Raw genomic sequence first — 20779 nt, forward strand, 5'->3', positions numbered from 1 at the left:
TAAGGCCCCATTCACACATGTGATTAGGGCCGTCAGGGGATTTCTGCAACAAGAATCTGCGAGTGCCTTCAACTAGAATGACTGACGTACAAATAGCTGCAGCTGCTCAGCCTGTATAATTCAATGATAGGCTGACAGGAGTCGTGGCTGTCCACTACAGTTTGCATGTACCAGTGCACATCCAGCAGTTCCCTATGGCTAGGGACTGATGAACGTCTAATTGCAAGTGTTAATGGGACCTTACTAGTAAAAGTCACCTTGGTAACATAGACTTTGAAGAATATCAATAAAAACTATCTACAAATCCTTCACAGGGTTAGAGCAGGATCCCTACAAAACTGGGGAATAACAGTGACCGGGGCCAGAGCCATAGGGAAAACTAGTAAACAGCTTGATATTTTTTCAAAGCCGAATTGCAGCCTTACCTTTTTTTTCTCCATGCATGTAGCAATGTCTCTACTGTGTTCCTAGTTATTACTCTGAATAGGCTGCCTGCTGTCACCTCTACAATACAATCTCTACAATCTGCAGCACCTCTGTGAAGCCTGCCTCATTTCCAGCCCCAAAGACCACATGCATCATAAAGCCTCTCTCTTCCCTACTGTCTTTTGGCATGCCCCTATCATCTATTCATTGTGCTGTCAATCTTTTTTTGCTTCCATCATGTGGTGACGTTATTTGTGCGTGTTTTTTTTGTCATACTGCTGTTGATGTTGGAGTGACGGTGGGGAGTTTTGTGCTTTCCTGTCAATTACCCATGCACCCCTGGCTAAAATTAACAAGCTTATGCCTAGGAGCTTGCCCACTGGGAGAGCTCTTGCTAAGGCAGAGTAATATGGTAATTGCCAAAGCATCTTCCAGCTCCTCCCATTGTACAGGAACTGTCTGTAAAGCAGAGACTGGCAAAGGAGACAGAGTGAAAATGTAATCTTTATCGCTTAGACACACACATTTCAGGTGCCAAGAGATAGAAGCTTATTTCTGTAGAGGGAGCACTGCCACATCACACTTATCTCTGAAGCCAAAACAGGAAGTGACGTCACATGCAGTAACCACGCTCCAACAGGTTTGGTCCAAAACAGACGTCCATGGGATTGTGCAAGTGCAATTGTTATATATATTTATTTTAATAAATATACTTTATGGTTTTGCGCAAGGAGTCCGCTACTTTATGATGTATATATCCTTATATGGTCCTCACATTCCTTAAAGGAATCAACTGTGATGTATATGGATGTGAAGGTTTCTCTGAAAGCTAAAAATACTCACCTTGTGTGCGGATGGACTTTTCTTTTACTAAAAGGTCATTTATTTCTGGTGAATTACCCAAACCACTGTGGTGTGAGCACTTTATTTGTTACTGGCTAAAGCACTGTGGCACTTTGTGGAATAGGAATTTACAGACGATAAAAGAAAATAACTCATATATTCTTTTAAGAGCACTTTCATTCTTGGCACAATAGTAAATAAACATGCTGCACTTACCTGCTCTGTGCAATAGCTTTTCACAGAGAAGCCCTGAACCTCATTTTCTCAGGTCCCCCGCTGGCGCTCCTGGGTCCCCCCCACCCCCCGACTGCCCTCATACCAAACTGCTTGCTCTGGGGACACGTGTGCGTGTTCTCTCCTGAGACATAATCCTTCATGTATTGTTTTCGTACGATATATATTTTTGGTATATTTAAGCACTGCCAATTTGCACTTTTAATAAACGTCCCAAGTTTTCAAAGAGGGGTGAACTTTAGGCTCAATTCATAATTTTACTTGCATCACTTATGCATGTATTTATTGTGTTGCATTATGTGGACATTTTTTTTTTTAAAGAAATCATTAGTTTATTGCCATCTTATCATTACTGCTTTCCTTAACCACTTCCATACCGTGCAAATTCCAGCACTCCTCTCCTACATGTAAAGATCATAATTTTTTTGCTAGAAAATTACTCAGAACCCCCCCAACATTATTTATATTTATATATATATATATATATATTTATATTTAGAAAAGACCCTAGAAAAAAAAATGGGTCATTGCAACCTTTTATTTATTTGTGCAGCAATAAAAAATAAAAAAAAAAAAAAAAAAAAGAATTCACGAATATAAAAAAGTTAGCCCAATTTTTTGGTATAACGTGACAGATGTTACGCAGAGTAAATAGATATGTCACACCTTAAAATGGCGGACACTTGTGGAATGGCGCCAAACTTCGGTACTTTAAAATCCCCATAGGCGAAGCTTTAATTTTTTTTTACAGCTTACCTGTTTAGAGCTACAGAGGAGGTCTTGTGCTAGTATTATTGCTCTAATGTTCGCGGTGATTACCTCATGTGTGTGGTTTGAACGGCATTTACATTTACAGAAGCAACCTACATACGAGTTTGCTTCTGCATGCGAGCACACGGGATGGGGGCGCTTTAATAATTTTTTTATTATTTTACTTACATTTGTTGCTTTTTACACTTCCCCTTTCATTCCTATTACAAGGAATGTAAACATCCCTTGTAAATAGGACTAGGTCATGACAGGTCCTCTTTATTGAGAGATGTGGGGTCCAGAAGACTTCACTTCTCTCCTCCAGGCTGGAAAGCCAGAGATAAAACAAACAATCTCAGGCTTTCCAGCCAAGTCCCCGGGATCGTTTACCTCCACCGGCCCGGATGTGACCTCATAACATCACACCCGGGCCTCGGAGAGTCATAGAGACTGTTGGGAACCATCTGGCCCTTCGTTTTCTCTATGGTTAACTTCTGGCGTCACCTTCCACAGCCTGTAAGAACGATCAAGGAGCTGAACAGATTGTTCTTACAATGCAGGGAATCGCCGGCTGAAAAAAATGATATACAAATGATGCCTATAACTGCAGGCATCATTCAGATATCTCCACTGAAAGCCCAGGATGTCAAATGAGGTTCTGTGGTATGGAAGTGGTTAATAGATGCTTTATTAAAACTCAAGTTATTAAATTAATTTGTTTTTGATCTATAAAAAAAAGTAATCCGATTTGCATTGTAAGGAAAATAAAGCATTTGTTATGCTGAGCCCTAGTCCATCCTAATACCAGAGAAAACAGGCACACAATAAATTTAAACCATCCCTAAACTCAAAAAACAAAGGCGACTTACGTGCATTCACTAGATGGTGATTATGATGTGGAGCGGGACAGAAAACTTGTGCAGCATAGTCTTCAAACGTGGTGGGCTCCACATGTTGCTGGATAATTGAATCCAAATACCGCATCCTCTCCTCAAAGCTTTACACGTGGGTTAAGATGAAAATATTTAGACAGCAGATAGTTCATCATAAATGGCACAGTCTCAATTCCCTTAAAGTCTTACTAAACTGACAACAGTAAAACCAGTCTGTATATGCAGTAATGCACGCTTATACGCACTGTGGAACCTAAGAGGTTAATCCTCTGCATTATGTAAAAAGACCGTTTGATCCTGTATGCACAGATCATCCCCTTCTTGCATTGTCTCCAAAACATGTCCGGATAAGATCGTTACCAGTTTTTATTTTTCCTGGGAGAGTGCATGTGATCAGCACAGGGCCAATCAGCACTGTCCAGATAGAGGGTCAGGGGTCCTGCATCCTGATAGGTGAGCCAGGATGAAAACTCCTCCTACAAGCTTTACCAGGCACCAATAGAAATCACAAGACTGCTATATACTGCTGATGAGAAAAGGTATTTAGTAGTATGTTCTGTGTACTGTGGGAGACCAGATATTGTGATTGCAAGGTCCTGGGTTTAGTAACACTTTAATGTTCATTTTGAACTTTTATTTCCATTTTATTAGTACTGAGAACTATATGAGCCATGACCATAACTGTGACCTTTAGAAACATGACAAATGAGAGTGGCTTCTAGAATTGAACCTTAAAACGGAAATAATGTTCAGTGCAAATAGAAGGATATTCACGGTTCTGTTTACTTTACCCTTCCCTTGACCACTTCCCGGCCGATCAATAGCATATTGACGTCCAGGATAAGGTTTTGTTATTCTGACTGGACGTCTATTGACATCCTGCAGGATAACAGCCGCTGCTCGCACGTGGGGGCATACATCGTGGTGATCGGTTCGGTGGTGTGTCAGTCTGACACACCACAACACCGATCTCAGTAAAGAGCCTCCGTGTCCAATCACGGCTGATCACGATGTAAACGGGAAGAGCCGTTGATCGTCCCTTCCTCACTCGAGTAGAGGAGAGGCGATCGGCGGGTCTCCTGACGGGGGGGGGTTTGCGCCGATTGCTTATCAGCGCAGCCCCCCCTCAGATGAACACAGTTCAGCTGCCATCCAAAAAAAGGTAAAGCTCTATCATGCAAGGAAGAAGTCCTGTCGGAACATGATTCATTAACGCCATCATCTTCTCTGGCCCACAGCTCATTAAAAATTATCTAGTGCAAAGTTAAAAACTGTTCTGTGGTCGAACAAATTAAAATATGACATTCTTTTTAGCAACCATGGGCGCCGTGCCTTCCGGACTACAAAGGAGAGGGAACTTATGTCTCATCAGCGATCAGCTCAGAAGTGTGCATCTCTGATGGTATTTGGGTGCATTAGTACATCTGGAATAGGCAGTTTGCACATCTGGAAAGGCACCATCAATGCTGAAAGATATATCAAAGTTTTCAAGCAGCATATGCTCCCATCCAGACAATGTTTTTTTCAGGGGAGGCCTTGTATATTTCAGCAGGACAATGCTAAACTGCATACTGCATCTAACAACAGCATAACTCCATAGTAGAAAGTCTGGGTGTTACACTGGCCTGCCTGCAGTCCAGACCTTTCCCTGGCTGAAAATATTTTGTGCATCTTGAAACAAAATACCATATTTATCGGCGTATACCGCGCACTTTTTTGCCCTGAAAATCAGGGCAAAATCGTGGGTGCACGATATACGCCTATACCTGCTTCCCGCGCCGGCATATACCGAGCGCAGTACACTTGGGTATAGTCGGATAGGCTCGGCTCCTCTCGCGGTCACGTCCTGGACGTACAGGACGTGACCGCGAGAGGAGCCGAGCCTGCCCGACTATACCCGAGTGTACTGCGCTCGGTATATGCCAGCGCAGTGGTTCAAACTCAGCGCGGGAAGCGGGGATGGAGCGGGGAGGACACCGCAGAAGGACGCCGGACCCGACGAGCACGACACCACCGAAGCCGCAGACAGACCCGCCGAGGCCGCCGCGCAAGACACCAAAACTAAGTACTAAAATTTTTTTTTACAGGAATGCGGGTCCACTTTAGGGGTGCGCGCTATACGCCGGAGCGTGCAATACCCTGATAAATACGGTATATAACAAAGATGACCCAGGACTTTAGAGAAGTTAGAATCCTATATCAGACAAGAATGGGACAACATTCCTCTCCCCCCAAACTCCAGCAACTGGTCTCCTTAGTTTCCTGATGTTTACAAAGTGATGCTAAAAGAAGAGGGGATGCTACACTGTGGTACACATGGCCTTGTCCCAGCTCCTTTTTTTGTTGTTTAGACATGCTGCTGCCATCAATTTTTGAATTATTCCTTTCTTTAAATAGAATTTTTTTCCAGTTTAAACATTTGATATGTATTCTCTTTTCTATTGTGAATAAAATATGGGTTTATGCAAATCATTGCATTGTGTTTTATGTAGCTTTTATACAGTGTCCCAGCTATTTTGGAATTGGGGTTGTATGTTAACTGGCAGTCATGTAGTAAAACATAGAGCCACAACTATACAATTCTTATCTGTGCAGTCAAAATTTGATTGTGTTGATGACTTGCCTGTAATTTTGTGATGAAAGATGTGTGGTTGTATAGAAAGGGAAGAGGCTACAGAAGTCTCTCCCAGCTGCTGATCTCGGTGCAGTTAATAGAATCTTCAGATTCACAGCAAGTCTCCATTGCACATGAAAAACTGCCCTTTATGTATTACCAAAACTAATTTTCTATTTGGCTGAAAAAAGAAAAAAAAAAACACAGTTCTCTTCTGTCTCCTGTGGTGCGTTTCATTATGTTTAGTTCGCTCAGAGTCTAAGCTATTCCTCAGAGGGAGAAAGGAGGAACCAAAAAAAGAGGCTAGAGGGACAAAATGAGCTTGTTAACACATTAGACGTGTGGCATCTAGGTGGGCTCTAGAAAACCCCACTGGTGTGCTAACTTATCACTCTAGGCATGCTGGGAATGAGGCGCTTCAATTGATCCCTCTTGTTCACACTAGGAGAGGAACAGGCGCATAAGCATCACTCTGCATTAGAACAAATACTATACAAAAAATAAAGAATGATTTTACATTTATTGTGAAGTCTAAAGTTCAAGTTAACGTAAACTTTCTACATGTTCAAATAAATCTAGAAATCCACTTTATATCAGTAGATTAAATACATCCGTCATGTTAAACTTTTTTTTGTTCCTGAATGTCTGCGTTGCATCTATAGTGTAGTCCCACTTTTGCAGCCAAATTGGGACGACACCCACTTTATATTTGTTACATGCTACCATTGGCATAGCATAAAAAAATAAAAATAAATAAAAATGTTTAATTGCTTTTTCCTTGCTAAAAATCCTTACATGCTCTACCTTGCTTTGTAAGGGTACTTTCACACTGAGGTGCTTGGTGCACTGGCGGTAAAGCAGCGTTTTACCTTCGTGTTTGCCGCAATTTTCGGGCGATAGCAGGGAGATTTTAACCCTCGCTAGCGGGCGAAAGAGTTAAACCCGCCCGCAAAAACGCGACTTTGCAGGCGGTTTGGAGGCGCTACTCTATTGATTGCAATGGGCAGGAGTGCTATAGGAGCGGTATTTTTACCGCTCCTACCGAGCCTCAAAGATGCCACTGGCAGGACTATTTTTTAGCGTCCTGCCAGAGCAACGCTCAGGCTTTCACACTGGAGAGGACAGTGGAGTAATGTTTAACCACTTACGAACCAGGCCTATTTTTCAGACTCTGTGGCCCAGATTCACAAAGCAGATACGACGGCGTATCTCCAGATACGCCGTCGTATCTCTGAGTCTGATCCGTCGTATCTATGTGCCCGATTCATAGAATCAGTTCCGCATAGATTTCTATTAGATCTGACCAGCGTAAGTCTCTTACGCCGTCGGATCTTAACTGCATATTTACGCTGGCCGCTAGGGGCGAGTACGCTGATTTACGCCTAGAAATATGTAAATCAGCTAGATACGCGAATTCACGAAGTACGCCTATCCGACGCAGTACAGATACGCCGTTTACGTTAGGCTTTTCCCGGCGTAAAGTTACCCCTGCTATATGGTGGCGTACATGCGGCGTACCAATGTTAAGTATGGACTTCGTTCCCGCTTCGAATTTTGAATATTTTTCGTCGTTTGCGTAAGTCGTCCGTGAATGGGGCTGGACGTCATTTACGTTCACGTCGAAACCAATACGTCCTTGCGGCGTACTATGGAGCAAAGCACACTGGGATATTCCACGGACGGCGTATGCGCCGTTCGTGAAAAATATCAACCACTTTGGGTCACAAGTTATTTACATAAAACACGCCCCCTGTTCCAAATTTGAATTAGGTGGGCTTACGCACGTAAGCAAGTGCTTTGAGAATACAGCACTTGCCCATCTAAGTTGTGGAGGTGTAACGTAAATAGGATACGTTACGACCGCACAAAAATACGCCAAACTACGAGAATCTGGCCCTGTGTTTACAAGTTAAAATCCGTATTTTTTTTTTTTTGATAGAAAATTACTTAGAATCCCCAAACATTATATATATTTTTTCCATACTCTAGAGAATAAAATGGCAGTCATAGCATAACTTTATGTCACACCATATTTGCGCAGCGGTCTTACCAGCGCACTTATTTTTTCAAATAAGTCAACAGTAAAGTTAGCCCAATTTTTTTTTTATATTGTGAAATATAATGTTATGCCGAGTAAATTGATACCCAACATGTAATGCTTCAAAATTGCACCCGCTCATGAAATAGCGCTAAATTTTTACACTAAAAAATATCCATAGGAAACGTTTAAAAATGTCTAAAGGTTACATGTTTTGAGTTACAGCGGAGGTCTAGAATTATTGCTCTCGTGCCAACGATCGTGGCGATACCTCACATGTGTGGTTTGAACACCCTTTTTATATTCACATATGCGTTTGCTTCTCCGTGCGAACTTGGCGGGAAGAGACGCTTTTATTTTCTTATTTAATTTACTTTTACACTGTCTTTTTAAAAAATAAAATGATAATATGGGTCACTTTTATTCCTATTACAAGGAATGTAAACATCTCTTGTAACAGAAAAAAAGCATGACAGGACCTCTTAAATATGAGATCTGGGGTCAAAATAAATAAATCCTTTAAGAGCATTGGGCGGAAGTGACATTTGACGTCGCTTCCGCACTTAAATGCTATTGAGCCAAGTTCGGGCCATCTTCCCCTCACTTGGCTTCAGGCAGTGGACATGAGAGAATGCGATTGTCTCCGCTGCTACTGGTGGTTCCGGCAAGCAGCGGAGACCACCGAAGCATGGCAGGAGGGGGCCCTTCCCCAACAAAAGTGATCTTGCGGCGAATCCACCGCAGAGACCACTTTTATCTGAAAGCGGACCACTCGCTAAAGAAGAGGATACCGGGGTTATGGCAGCTATCTGAAGAAGACAGCAACACTTGGCTTACTGATTAATATTTAATGAACCTCGACACTAATAAAAATTCTCTCTCCTTCCTCATGTTTAGGATTATTTTCACTGGACAGTCCTTTTTGTAGTTGTTTTCTTTGTATACAACCAAAACTCTTGCAACAAGTTCAATGACAAATGGCAGTAGTATACAGTGCAAGTATTAGGCTCACTAGAAAAACTGCATATGCAGGGAATTCTAAAGACCACTATTTGAGCTAAGTTAGGGAAAGGTGCATGTGTAGAAAAAAAAAAAAAAAACACAACCAAACCATTAAAGCCCAAGTTATTTTTCAGACATCGTTAAATACCAGGAACACATTTTTATTTTCTAGGGTGAAAAGGTGACCCTGGTCAGTCAGTGCAGGAGTCTCGGCATGTCTCGCTCTTTAAACCATGTAGACAACCAGATGACTCTAAATCCAGAACAGGTGCCTCTGGCTGAACTGGCAGATTCTGCTTCGAGGCATCTGCTTAGACACACAGTGCCATGGCTTTATTAAAAGGTGCTAAACTAATGGAGTGGAAATAAAAGTCTGTCTAAAGTCACAAAGCGGAGACATATTTCTTCTGCAAATTTCCTTACGAGACAACAAGTTTAATAAATATGCATGTGAAAAAAAGGAAAAAGGTAATCAAACCTTTTATAATTTAATGGAGTACTACACTACAGAAAATATGCAATTTTTTTGTCGAGTACCACATCTCCTAAAATACACAAAATAACCTTAAAGGGGTTATAAAGGTTTGTCTTTTATTCTCTAAATTGGTTCCTTTAAGCTAGTGCAATGTTGGTTCACTTACCTTTCCCTTTGATTTCCCTTCTAAATGTTTTTTTTCTTTGTTTGAATTTCTCACTTCCTGTTTCTCCTCAGCAAGCTTTTCACCATCATCCGAGCAGTGGAAAGTCATTCAGAACAGCCTACTGAACAGGAAGTGAGAAATTCAGACCAAGAAAACAAAGAAAAAAAAACATTTAGAAGGGAAATGGAATGAAAAGGTAAGTGAACCAACAATGCACTAGCTTAAATTAACCAATTTAGAAAATAAAAAAATAACCTTTACAACCCCTTTAATATGCACAGAAAAATGTTTTTCTAACAAGTGCTGACCAGCAACATTACATAGCTGGGATGTGTCCAACGTTTGTGTCTACAATAAACCCTAATGGCAGACATGCAATTGGGAGGTGGTAAAGATGTTAAACAGAATATAAATGTACCAATCTGCAGTACGCAGGTGCATCAGGGGCACCTATCGAGCATTTAGTGTTAGGTCATGAAACTTGAAGCAGTGGCAGCAAAGCACCGGTGCTCATCTCAGAGTTTTTAGTAAAATCTAATCAAGACACTGCTGACCTCACATCCATCATGTGACCTGACATACTGGTTCAGTTACCATACTGTCTGGGTTCGTGCCTGCGCACCCTTCCCTGCATGCCTATCAAATACGTTCGTACAGCGGCAGCATCTTTATTCAGTTACATGTGCTGCCTGTGTGCATCTCTGTGTGGTTCCAGGCACATAAACAAATGTCCTCTGAGCTCATGTGAATGAGGTCTAACCCAGAGTCGTGGGTGGTTTGAATTTTTTTAACTGATAGGCAAGCCTTTACTCATTGTATGGCCCTTTTCTGCTATAACCATTATCTGCCTGGCTGAGTAAAACAGGCTGAACGCCAGGGAAAAATAAAATGTCCTTTGCGGTGGGCAGTGGCGCCCCCCCCCACACAATCAGTTAAAAGGGTTAAATGCTCATGGCCATATTAAGTCCATGATGTCCCAAGCATCCTTGCCCCCTGTGCATATACACAGTTGTGGGGACATTCCCTGGCCACAGCTGAAAGCTTCCTTCTGGGTTCAGAGCGAACCCAAGCTCATCCTTGCCCAACACCAAAGCCTCATTCCAACAGTGAAGCATGACCGATGGTGTACAATGGTGTGAGGGTGCCCTGTTGCCTCATGACAGTGATCCAAAACACAGGAGTAAATTAACAACAATGTGGCTCAAAGATAAGATATTCCATCTAATTTAGAATGGTGCACATCTTAATTGTACTGAAATAAAGCAGTGTGATATCAAAGCACCAAGAAATGTTCAATGAGTGTCAGGAACACCTACTGAGTATTTTTTCTACATCTGTGTATACAGAGCTTTAATGAGCCTTATATGTGTGTTGTTATAACTGAAGCTTGTTACCACACATATTCTAGGATATGATTTCTTACTGTGGTAATATGCTAGATCAGATTCCCCATGGCCTGATGGAGTTGGCCTCCCTCAAAAGGAATTAAAAGTTCCCTGGCATAGAAACCAAACAGTTCTCCTAATTAAAATTTTTATTTTTTCCTTTTAAGCTGTTCTTTATAAACTGGAAGGAAAGAAAAAATACATTAGTGTGCCTTGGTAAATAAATGTAAGATTTAAGAATAATTTTAAAAATAAAATGTAAGATGTAAAAAACACAGAATGTAGTAAATGCCAGCAATATTTCCACAGACGTATTCCAACAGCAAAGACCAGGTAAAGCCGCGTACACCCGATCAGTCCATCCGATGAGAACGGTCTGATGGGCCGCTGTCATCGGTTAACCGATGAAGCCGACTGATGGTCCATCGCGCCTACACACCATCGGTTAAAAAAACGATCGTGCCAGAACGCGGTGATGTAAAACACGAGGATGTGCTGAAAAAAAACGAAGTTCAATGCTGCCAAGCATGCGTCGACTTGATTCTGAGCATGCGTGGATTTTTAACCGATGGTCGTGCCTACTAACGATCAGTTTTGACCTATCGGTTAGGAATCCATTGGTTAAATTTAAAGCAAGTTGGCTTTTTTTTAACCGATGGTTAAATAACCTATGGGGCCCACACATGATCGGTTTGGACCGATGAAAACGGTCCATCAGACCGTTGTCCTCTGGTTAACCTATCGCGTGTACGAGAGCTAACTGAGTTCATCTACTAACATGCTGTCGGATCATTTGTGTTACTTTTAATTCACAAAGCCATAGAAAAGGGGCTGATCCAAGACCTGGAATTTTGTCTATTTTGCCACACAGATAATTTGACTGTTGTCTGGTCTTGCTGAAATGCAAATGCTTATCAACAAAATCTTTGATTTCTGTTGAAAACTGTAAATGCCACAAGAGAGTTCATCTTGATGCAAATGATGCATCGTTATTTACAGTCCTTCAGTATAGGGTTGAATAGTTGCAAGCTGCAACACTTGCCATGCACTAGTAGAATTATGTATAAACGTTCGTATTCTCATCAGAACATCCTTAAAACGTTCTTTCTGGTCAACATGGAGTCAACCAATTTAGTTTGATAGTTGTTAACATGTTGTCCACAACTGCCATTTGAATGGAAATCAAGACATAGTAAACAGGTTTTATAACAATATGTACAATTTTTTGTATGGTTTATCCTGAACATAAAAAAAAAATTTAACGATGGAATTGTATTTATTCGAGAAAACAATTCTATCCCCCCCCCCCCTTTTTCATCACTGTGGGCGAAAACGAATGTCGGTTTGAAGGCATTATCATTTTAATTTTCTAAACTGAATTTTTTTGTATGAAATTCTACTAGTGTATGGCCAGCTTAAAGGATAAGTTCACCTTAAATGTAAAAAAATATGCATTTATTATTCTTTTGTAATGGACCTGTACAGAATTGAAACCACGATCAGCAGATCATGGGTGTAATGCCACGGTCCTGCAGACTGTCTGTATCTGTCTGCCCGTACCTCCTAAATGGCCAGGCAGTTACACTGTGACATGAAGACCTAATGGACTACCACAGCACTCCATTGAGAACTACAAGTCAACAACCGCAAAGGCCTTCAGACCTTGTCGTTTTCCCATTCACAGAACATTTCAGATTGTGACAGCTAGTGAGGGGGAAAAAGATCCCCAACTAGTTGTCAGAACGGGGGATCGGGGACTGGTACATCTGTAACATGGATGTAACATGTTACAAAAGGCGAACTTATTGTGCAAGTCTAAACGCTGACCAACTATTTTTATGTATGGGTCAATGCAGTGGTGTATTTTGGTTTTGTGCTATCCTAGGCAAGACTAAAATCGGGCACGTCCCCCTAATGTAAATTTGTCCTATCCCAGGCACCTTAAAATTGCGTCGTAAATTTTACTATCCATAGGTGACGCTTTAAAATAGCAATTCAGTGGCTAGTAAATTGCTTAGATTGCTATTACATAAGAGCGGACTGACGGCTCTAAAAAAATTATACCAGGGCGATACCTGTGGGGTTGCAGACTTTATCCCAGTAAATGGCGCCGCACCCCTTAAAAAAAAAGCCGCCCAAGGTAAACGCCTTGTCTGCCTTATGATAGATATGCCCCTGGGTCAATGTTGGTATTGCACCTTAGTTGAGACACTGCATTACCAGCAGCCTGTGTCACAGATTACTGCATCCAGCTAAAGTGCAGGGGAATGCACAATGGTGGCTGGATTCTTTAATAGCACTAAAACTGTAACTTAATGAACACAAACTGATTTATAATCATGAACACAAACTAACAACCTAAAAGCCAGCAACTGAATTCTTTCTGCACAAAGCCTACAAAATGTGCTCTTATTTATTAATAACACTGTCCCGTTTCGGCAGATCCACATAAAATGCTTTATGAAATAATCATAATAAGCATAGACAAATACTTTACCATGCGATATTATGTGTCATTTTGATATTGTGATCTGTTCTTGGAGAGGGGATACTACATTGACTACAAACAGAATGAATACTGCAAGAGGCCAACAGCTCAGAACCACTGTGTGCTAGATCACATTTCACCAATGTAGAAGTGGAGTAAATCTGTTGTTCATAACTGCATATGGTTAGAAAAAGGGTGCGCTTTTTATTACTCATAAGTACAACAATGCTCTTTAGTCATAGTTCTGTATATTCTAGTTTGCATAAAAGGTAAATATACCTAATGCTAAACTTTGTGATATGTTGTTTTACAATTTATAATATAATATATGATCCTATGTATTACAAACTTTTGAAGATTCCCAGTGGTGGATCATGATTTAAAAAAATAAATAAAAATGATGTCTTTACAGTAAAGGAAATCTTAAAGAGAAACCTTGATAGCAGTGCTTTCACCTTTATTACTAATATATGCAATAGCAACCCCATACATTCAAAGAAGATGTAAATTAACCAAGCCATGGGCAAGTAATAAAATGTTTACTTTATGCATATGTATCCACTTGCCTTCTCACCTATACCACTTTCTGGTTTCTTATTTAAAAAAAAAAAAAAGAAAACTGCCACATCTTTCTTTCCTAGTAATTGGCAGTCTTTAGCAATGTGCCAAGGAAACCTTCTAGGTCAGATCAGATGTTCAACAGCCAAAAAGTGTATGGCGGCCCAAGCCAAACTCTTTAGGCCAACATTGCTGGAGAGGCAGTCAACCAGTAAGCCTGACCTAGTTAATTATTTACCAAACTCTGCAGACATGGTCAAAACAAGTGATCTATAGAGAGCAGACAGGCAATCTGTCTAAAAAGCTAGCACTTGTGCTAATCCACAGTTAAGCTCCCCAGCATGCAGACATAGACACGTTCAGCTGCCTACACCATGAGTAGTAAATTACTCAAGGCTTATCTACATCTATGTGCAAGGCAATCATATCCTGGTCCAATTGAATCTTGTAATTATTATGAATGCACATAAAGTTTGATTGTATTACTTAAAGTGAACTGTGACAAATGACAGCCCAAGACACTGCCTCTATCTTCCTGATAAGCTGCATATTAGTTTAAACTAATGCACACTGTGCCCCTGGGGGTCAGCTGGCTTAGCTTCTAAAACAATAATCTAGACTTAAATATATGCAGCCATCAAAGGTACAAATGGCTTTCACTATATTAACTTCTACAATTAAATATAGAGATGTCCGTACATTGCCATATTCACAACTGGTAAAAAAAAACAAAAAAAAAACATAGAAACCCACAAACTTATTTGAGACAGCAAAACACCCATACTAACATAATTCAACATAACAATTAAAATTAATTTACTGAATATTGTGGATAAGAACTTGTACTGTATTAGTAACAAGACTAAGGCTATTTACTGTAGATAATGTGATTATTCACGATGCTTCAAATTTATTTTATATGTTTGTACAACTGAAGTCAGTATTAAAGTGGAGGTTCACCCGGAAATGACAATTTTTAAGATTAGATTGATGCTCATTTTATCAAGGGGAATCGGGTATTTTTTTTTAAATCGAAGCCGTACTTACCGTTTTAGAGATACATCTTCTCCGCCGCTTCCGGGTATGGGCTGCGGGACTGGGCGTTCCTTCTTGATTGACAGTCTTCCGACAGGCTTCCGACGGTCGCATCTATCGCGTCACGAGTAGCCGAAAGAAGTCGGTCGGAAGACTGTCAATCAAGAAGGAACGCCCAGTCCCGAAGACCATACCTGAAAGCGGCGGAGAAGATCGCTCTCTAAAACGGTAAGTACTGCTTCGTTTTAAAAAAAAATACCCGATTCCCCTTGACAAAATGAGCATGAATCTAATCTTAAATTTTTTTTAAGGGTGAACTCCCGCTTTAAACATACTGGTTCCGAGTAACTTTAAAAACCTGCATGGCATCAACAATCTGCTGATCACTGGCGTAATGCTTTCCAGGCTCCTAAAAAAACAAAAAATAGTAAATGTACTTTTTTGCCTGCAAAAAAAAGGGGCATTTATTATTTTTTGTTAAAAGGTGAACTTATCCTTTAACCACTTGCCGACCAGCTGCCATCATACTGTGGCAGGTCGGCTCGTTCCTGCAAATCGCCGTAGGTGTATGTCGGCACCTTTAAGGCCAATAGCAGGAGGCACGCGCCCATTGCACGGCTGAAAACGAGAGCCAGAACGGGGATGTGTCAATGTAAACAGTGGATTGGGAGCAGCGATCTGTCTCCTCCTTCAGTCAGTCCCACCCCCCCCAGTTAGAAACACCTCCCAGAGAACACATTTAACCCCTTGTTCGCCCACTAGTGTTAACCCTTTCCCTGCCAGTGACATCTACGCAGTAATCAGTGCATTTATATAGCAGTTCCTCTGCACTTCAAAGTATTCAAAACCTCAAGATCGCGTTTTTGAATACTTTATTTTTTTTAAACTGGCGCCTTTAAGATAGCAGTAATCCGGGAAGTGATGTCATGACATCGCTTCCGGATTACTAGATTTGAGACCCGAACGAAGCATCCACTTTGTTTGGGTCTTCGTCAGGCGGCGGACGTGCTGGCTGGTTGCTCGGGCCTCCCGGTGGGATGGGAGAGCCTGGGGGGAGCGGCGGAAGGCGGGGAACATCCCCTTCTGCTGATTGTACTAACAGCCAAGCGGCTGCTGAGCCACATTGGTTGTTATTACAAAAAAGCCAACCATCTGCTCTAAAGAACGGTACTGGGGTGATGCATGCAACCCCCGGTAAAACACCTTGAAGCAAGATCGGTCAGTTTTTTGACCGATACTTAAAGTAAATATCGGTCAATCTTTGGTTGTTACACCCCCTGCCCAGCTCTGCTTGCTTTAATCATCATTAGCTCAGAGTCATATTGTAAAAAAATAAAAACGTTTCACTTTGTAAATTCCAAATGAAGGGTCATCAAAACAAAGCCCTGGAGTCACACAAACAGGAAAATAAAAAGTAAATTGTAAGGTAACTTTCAGCGTTCATCAATACCTGAAACTTGCGTTTTACATATGCATAACTGCATATCATCCAATAGCCTGCTTTAAATACAAAAATAAACGTTAAAATGCATCTAAAGCGGCAACTTCTCTTTTGGAATCAAGTGGAAATGTCTCCAAAGTGAAGGGAAATCCCCCTAGACTGAATGAAACAGGTCTCCCCCCATTAGATGATTTTTCCATCATCTCCAGCTCCTAGTGAGAATTGTAAAATTTTAGAATTCCCATAATTTTCTGCCCTGATAACAATGGTCATTAGGCACCAATAGAGAGGGGATAATCAACCAAGGGGGAGAATTCTGTGTTTTAAAGTATACTGCTAGACTATGAAATGTGGGATCACAAAAAAACATGTTAAACATTTTCCCCACATTTTTGGAACAAAGCATAACATGTTAAAAGACAAAAAAATAAAAAATAAAAAAAGATAAAAACTATCTTTCCCAATGTCTTCAATGGGGGATCACAGGTTTGTGCTAAACGGAGTATTAAAAGGATGAAAAAAATCTTGCAGCAGAGTTAAATCAAAGAAAATTTAACTCTTTGCCAAATAAGCCTCTTACAGCTCTTCCTTGCTACAAATCAAAGGTTAATGTGTGACACAGCAAGAGCGCAGCTTTTCAGTGCCAATCCAAGCCTCCATAATTATCACAAATCTCATTTTTCCCCTCACTTTTGTCAGCGTGTGCAGAGTTTCAGGTTATAACCCGCAGATGGTGTTGGGAGGCAGATTCCTTTTACTCCCCCATAACCTCTTCTTCCAGAAGCTGTCAAACTGTTTTGAGAAATTTGCAACAGGACAATGTAGCTATTGTGAACGCTGGCGGTCAGCTCTTCCCACTGTGAGAAACTCCTGCTGGTCCTGATTGGTGTCTAAAAGAACAAAGGCCCAGATTTAGGCTCTCATCAAGACAACCAAGCCAAGCGCTGCTATCAGGCTGTAACATATGCCAACACGGATGGCAGGCCTCTTGGGCTTATGAGAAGGAAGCTCCAACTTCACACCCCGCTTTCTGTGCATGCCTTTGTCATAGGCATGGCAATGTTAAAATGGCATTGGACACTTAACATTCGTGAGGACCCCACTATGCTTTTGTTAGCAGCAGATGGGTAGAAGCTCTAAAGCCTGATCCAATCATGATAATGTTTAGTCCCACTGGAGAATTTACTTTTGACCATTATGTAAGACTTTGGCATGGGGCGTATGGGAAATATGGGTTCAAACAACCATACTACATATCCTACTGACCTCACAGAGATGATGCTTACATGTGACTATTCAGTTGCTGAATTAAAAATGGTTGCAATCAAAAGCAAAGATCTAAAAGGAAAGATTGGCGAGATTTTTACATTATATTACATAAAATTACTTAACCACTTAAAGACCTTAGGTGTTTTTCAGATTTGGTGTTTGCAAGACTAAAACAGTTTTTTCTGCTAGAAAATTACTTAAAACCCCCAAACATTATATATTTTTTTTTCGAACACCCTAGAGAATAAAATAGTGGTTATTGCAATACTTTTTGTCACACCGTATTTGCGCAGCGGTCTTACAAGTGCACTTTTTTGGGGAAAAATTCACTTTTTTTAATTAAAAAATAAGACAACAATAAATTTGGCCCAATTTTTTTATATATTGTGAAAGATAATGTTACGCCGAGTAAAATGATACCCAACATGTCACGCTTAAAAATTGCGCCTGCTCGTGGCATGGCGTCAAACTTTTACCCTTAAAAATCTCGATAGGCGACGTTTAAAAAATTCTATAGGTTGCATTTTTTGAGCTACAGAGTAGCTCTAGGGCTAGAATTATTGCTCTCGCTCTAACGATCGCAGCGATACCTCACTTGTGTGATTTGAACACCGTTTTCATATGCGGGCGCTACTCGCGTATGCGTTCGCTTCTGCGCGCGAGCTCGTCGGGACGGGGGCGCTTTAAAAATTATTATTTTTTTTTCTTATTTCTTTTTATTTATTTTATAACTTTTTACACTGAAATAAAAAAAAATAATTGATCACTTTTATTCCTATTATAAGGAATGTAAACATCCCTTATAATAGAAAAAAGCATGACAGGTCCTCTTAAATATGAGATCTGGGGTCAAAAAAACCTCAGATCTCATATTTAGACTTCAATGCAAGAAAATAAAAAAAAAAAAATTGAAACTGTCATTTTTTCAAATGACAAAAAAAAAAATGTCTCTTTAAGACGCTGGGCGGGACTGACGTTTTGACGTCACTTTCGCCCAGCAAAGCTATGAGGACGGGTGGGGGCCATCTTGCCCTCACTCAAGTCCTCACCGCTCAGGCTGCAGCATCCGATCTCCTCCGCCGCTACCGACGGCTCCGGTAAGCGGCGGAGGGCGCGGAAGAGCGGCGGGATGGGGGGGGCCCCTCTCCCGCCACCGATAACGGCGATCTCGTGGCGCGGAGACCGCCGTTATCGTTTACACGGCCGCCCGCTGAAAAGATGGATATCTCAGTTGTGGCAGCAGCTGCTGCCGTTACTGAGATATCCATCTTTAAAAAGAGGACGTACATTTACAATACGCGGGTCGGCAAGTGGTTAATAAATACATGTAGGTGGATTGTCATGGGCTCCCCTTTTGGAAATGTAACATAGGCTAAATATGCTTGATATTCTAGTCCAGGAATATGCAATTAGCGGACCTCCAGCTGTTGCAGAACTACAAGTCCCATGAGGCATAGCAAGACTCTGACAGCCACAAGCATGACACCCAAAGGCAGAGGCATGATGGGAATTGTAGTTTTGCAACATCTGGAGGTCCGCTAATTGCATATCCCTGTTCTAGTCTAATGCTTGTTTTGGGTGTCATATACTATATCTGTGTTACTCTGATGCTAATAGTACTGTATTACTGTGCGACTAATTTTTTTCCTACACCTCACTGACCCTCTTCTTAACCACTTAACCCCCGGACCATATTGCTGGTCAAAGACCAGAGCACTTTTTGCGATTCGGCACTGCGTCGCTTTAACTGACAATTGCGTAGTCGTGCGACGTGGCTTCCAAACAAAATTTGCGTCCTTCTTTCCTCAGAAATAAAGCTTTCTTTTGGTGGTATTTGATTACCTCTGCGGTTTTTAGTTTTTGCGCTATAAACAAAAATAGAGCGACAATTTTGAAAAAAAAATATTTTTTTTTTTACTTTTTGCTATAATAAATATCCCCCAAAAATATATATAAAAAAAAACGTTTTCCTCGGTTTAGGCCGTTACGTATTCTTCTACATATTTTTCCTAAAAATAGTCGCAATAAGCGTTTGATTGGTTTGCGCAAAGGTCATAGCGTTTACAAAATAGGGGTATTTTTATGGCATTTTTATAAATATTTTTTTTTTTTACTAGTAATGGCGGCGATCAGCGGTTTTTTTCGGTACTGCGACATTATGGCGGACACTTCTGACACATTTTTGGGACCATTGGCATTTTTATAGCGATCAGTGCTATAAAAATGCATTGGATTACTATAAAAATGCCACTGGCAGTGAAGGGGTTAACACTAGGGGGCGGGGAAGGGGTTAAGTATGTTCCCTGGGTGTGTTCTTACTGTAGGGGGGGGGTGGACTGACATGGGGAAATGACTGATCTTCTGTTCATACATTGTAAGAACAGAAGATCAGCATTTCTCTCCCTGACAGGACCGGGAGCTGTGTGTTTACACACACAGCTCCCGGTCCTCGCTCTGTAACGAGCGATCGCGTGTGCCTGCGCGAGAGCCGACGGGCTCTCGCGCAGGGGAGCTGACCTGTCGCCGTAAAATGACGGCGGCTGGTCGGCAACTAGTTAAAAAGCTAAAATTGAATAAAAGACTATTTGACCATTGAATTTTTTGAAACTACAGTGAGTCTCAAAGGCAGGGTGCCATATAAGGCCTTATACTACTTATGCACCTTCTTAAATTTTAACTATAGTCCTTCTGCCTAAAGTGACCAATCTGCAAGCTGGGCTCTCAAGGATGTAATCCTAATTTCCAAAATGTGATGTGTACTGCACATTGCCAGCTTTTAATTTGGGATGGTTTCCTGGCAATCAGAAGCTACCAGTGGGCAGTATGCAATACATAGAAATACTGCTTGACCCTGCAGGAAGGGAACAGTCCAGACAGACTGCTACATAGTCATCCCACCTCTTAAAGAGGGGGTTCACCCTATAAACATTTTTTTTTCCTAGCATTAAATTAAGCATAGTAGCGCGAGCTACAGTATGCCTTTATTTTTATTTTTTTGCCCCGTACTCACTGTTTAATCCTATAGTGAAGATTCAGACTCCCCGCGGGGAATGGGCGTTCCTATCCAGAGGGAAGATGATTGATGGCCGGCTATGGCGCGTCACGCTTCTCCGGACATAGCCGAAATAGGACTTGGCTCTTCACGGCGCCTGCGCCTAGTCT

General features: G+C 41.3%; 1 protein-coding gene across 13 annotated transcripts in view; it reads right to left on the reverse strand.

Annotated features, from left to right (window-relative positions):
* The window catches only part of RALGAPA1 (Ral GTPase activating protein catalytic subunit alpha 1), a 290205-nt gene that overhangs the window by 18681 nt on the left and 250745 nt on the right, over positions 1-20779 (reverse strand). For all 13 annotated transcript variants that reach the window (XM_040333074.1, XM_040333068.1, XM_040333064.1 and 10 more), the window contains one exon: positions 3123-3250. In XM_040333074.1, coding sequence (XP_040189008.1) covers positions 3123-3250 — 128 coding nt within the window. The remainder of the gene's footprint in view (positions 1-3122; positions 3251-20779) is intronic.

Source organism: Rana temporaria, chromosome 13, assembly GCF_905171775.1.
Source record: "Rana temporaria chromosome 13, aRanTem1.1, whole genome shotgun sequence".
Lineage (NCBI taxonomy): Eukaryota > Metazoa > Chordata > Amphibia > Anura > Ranidae > Rana > Rana temporaria.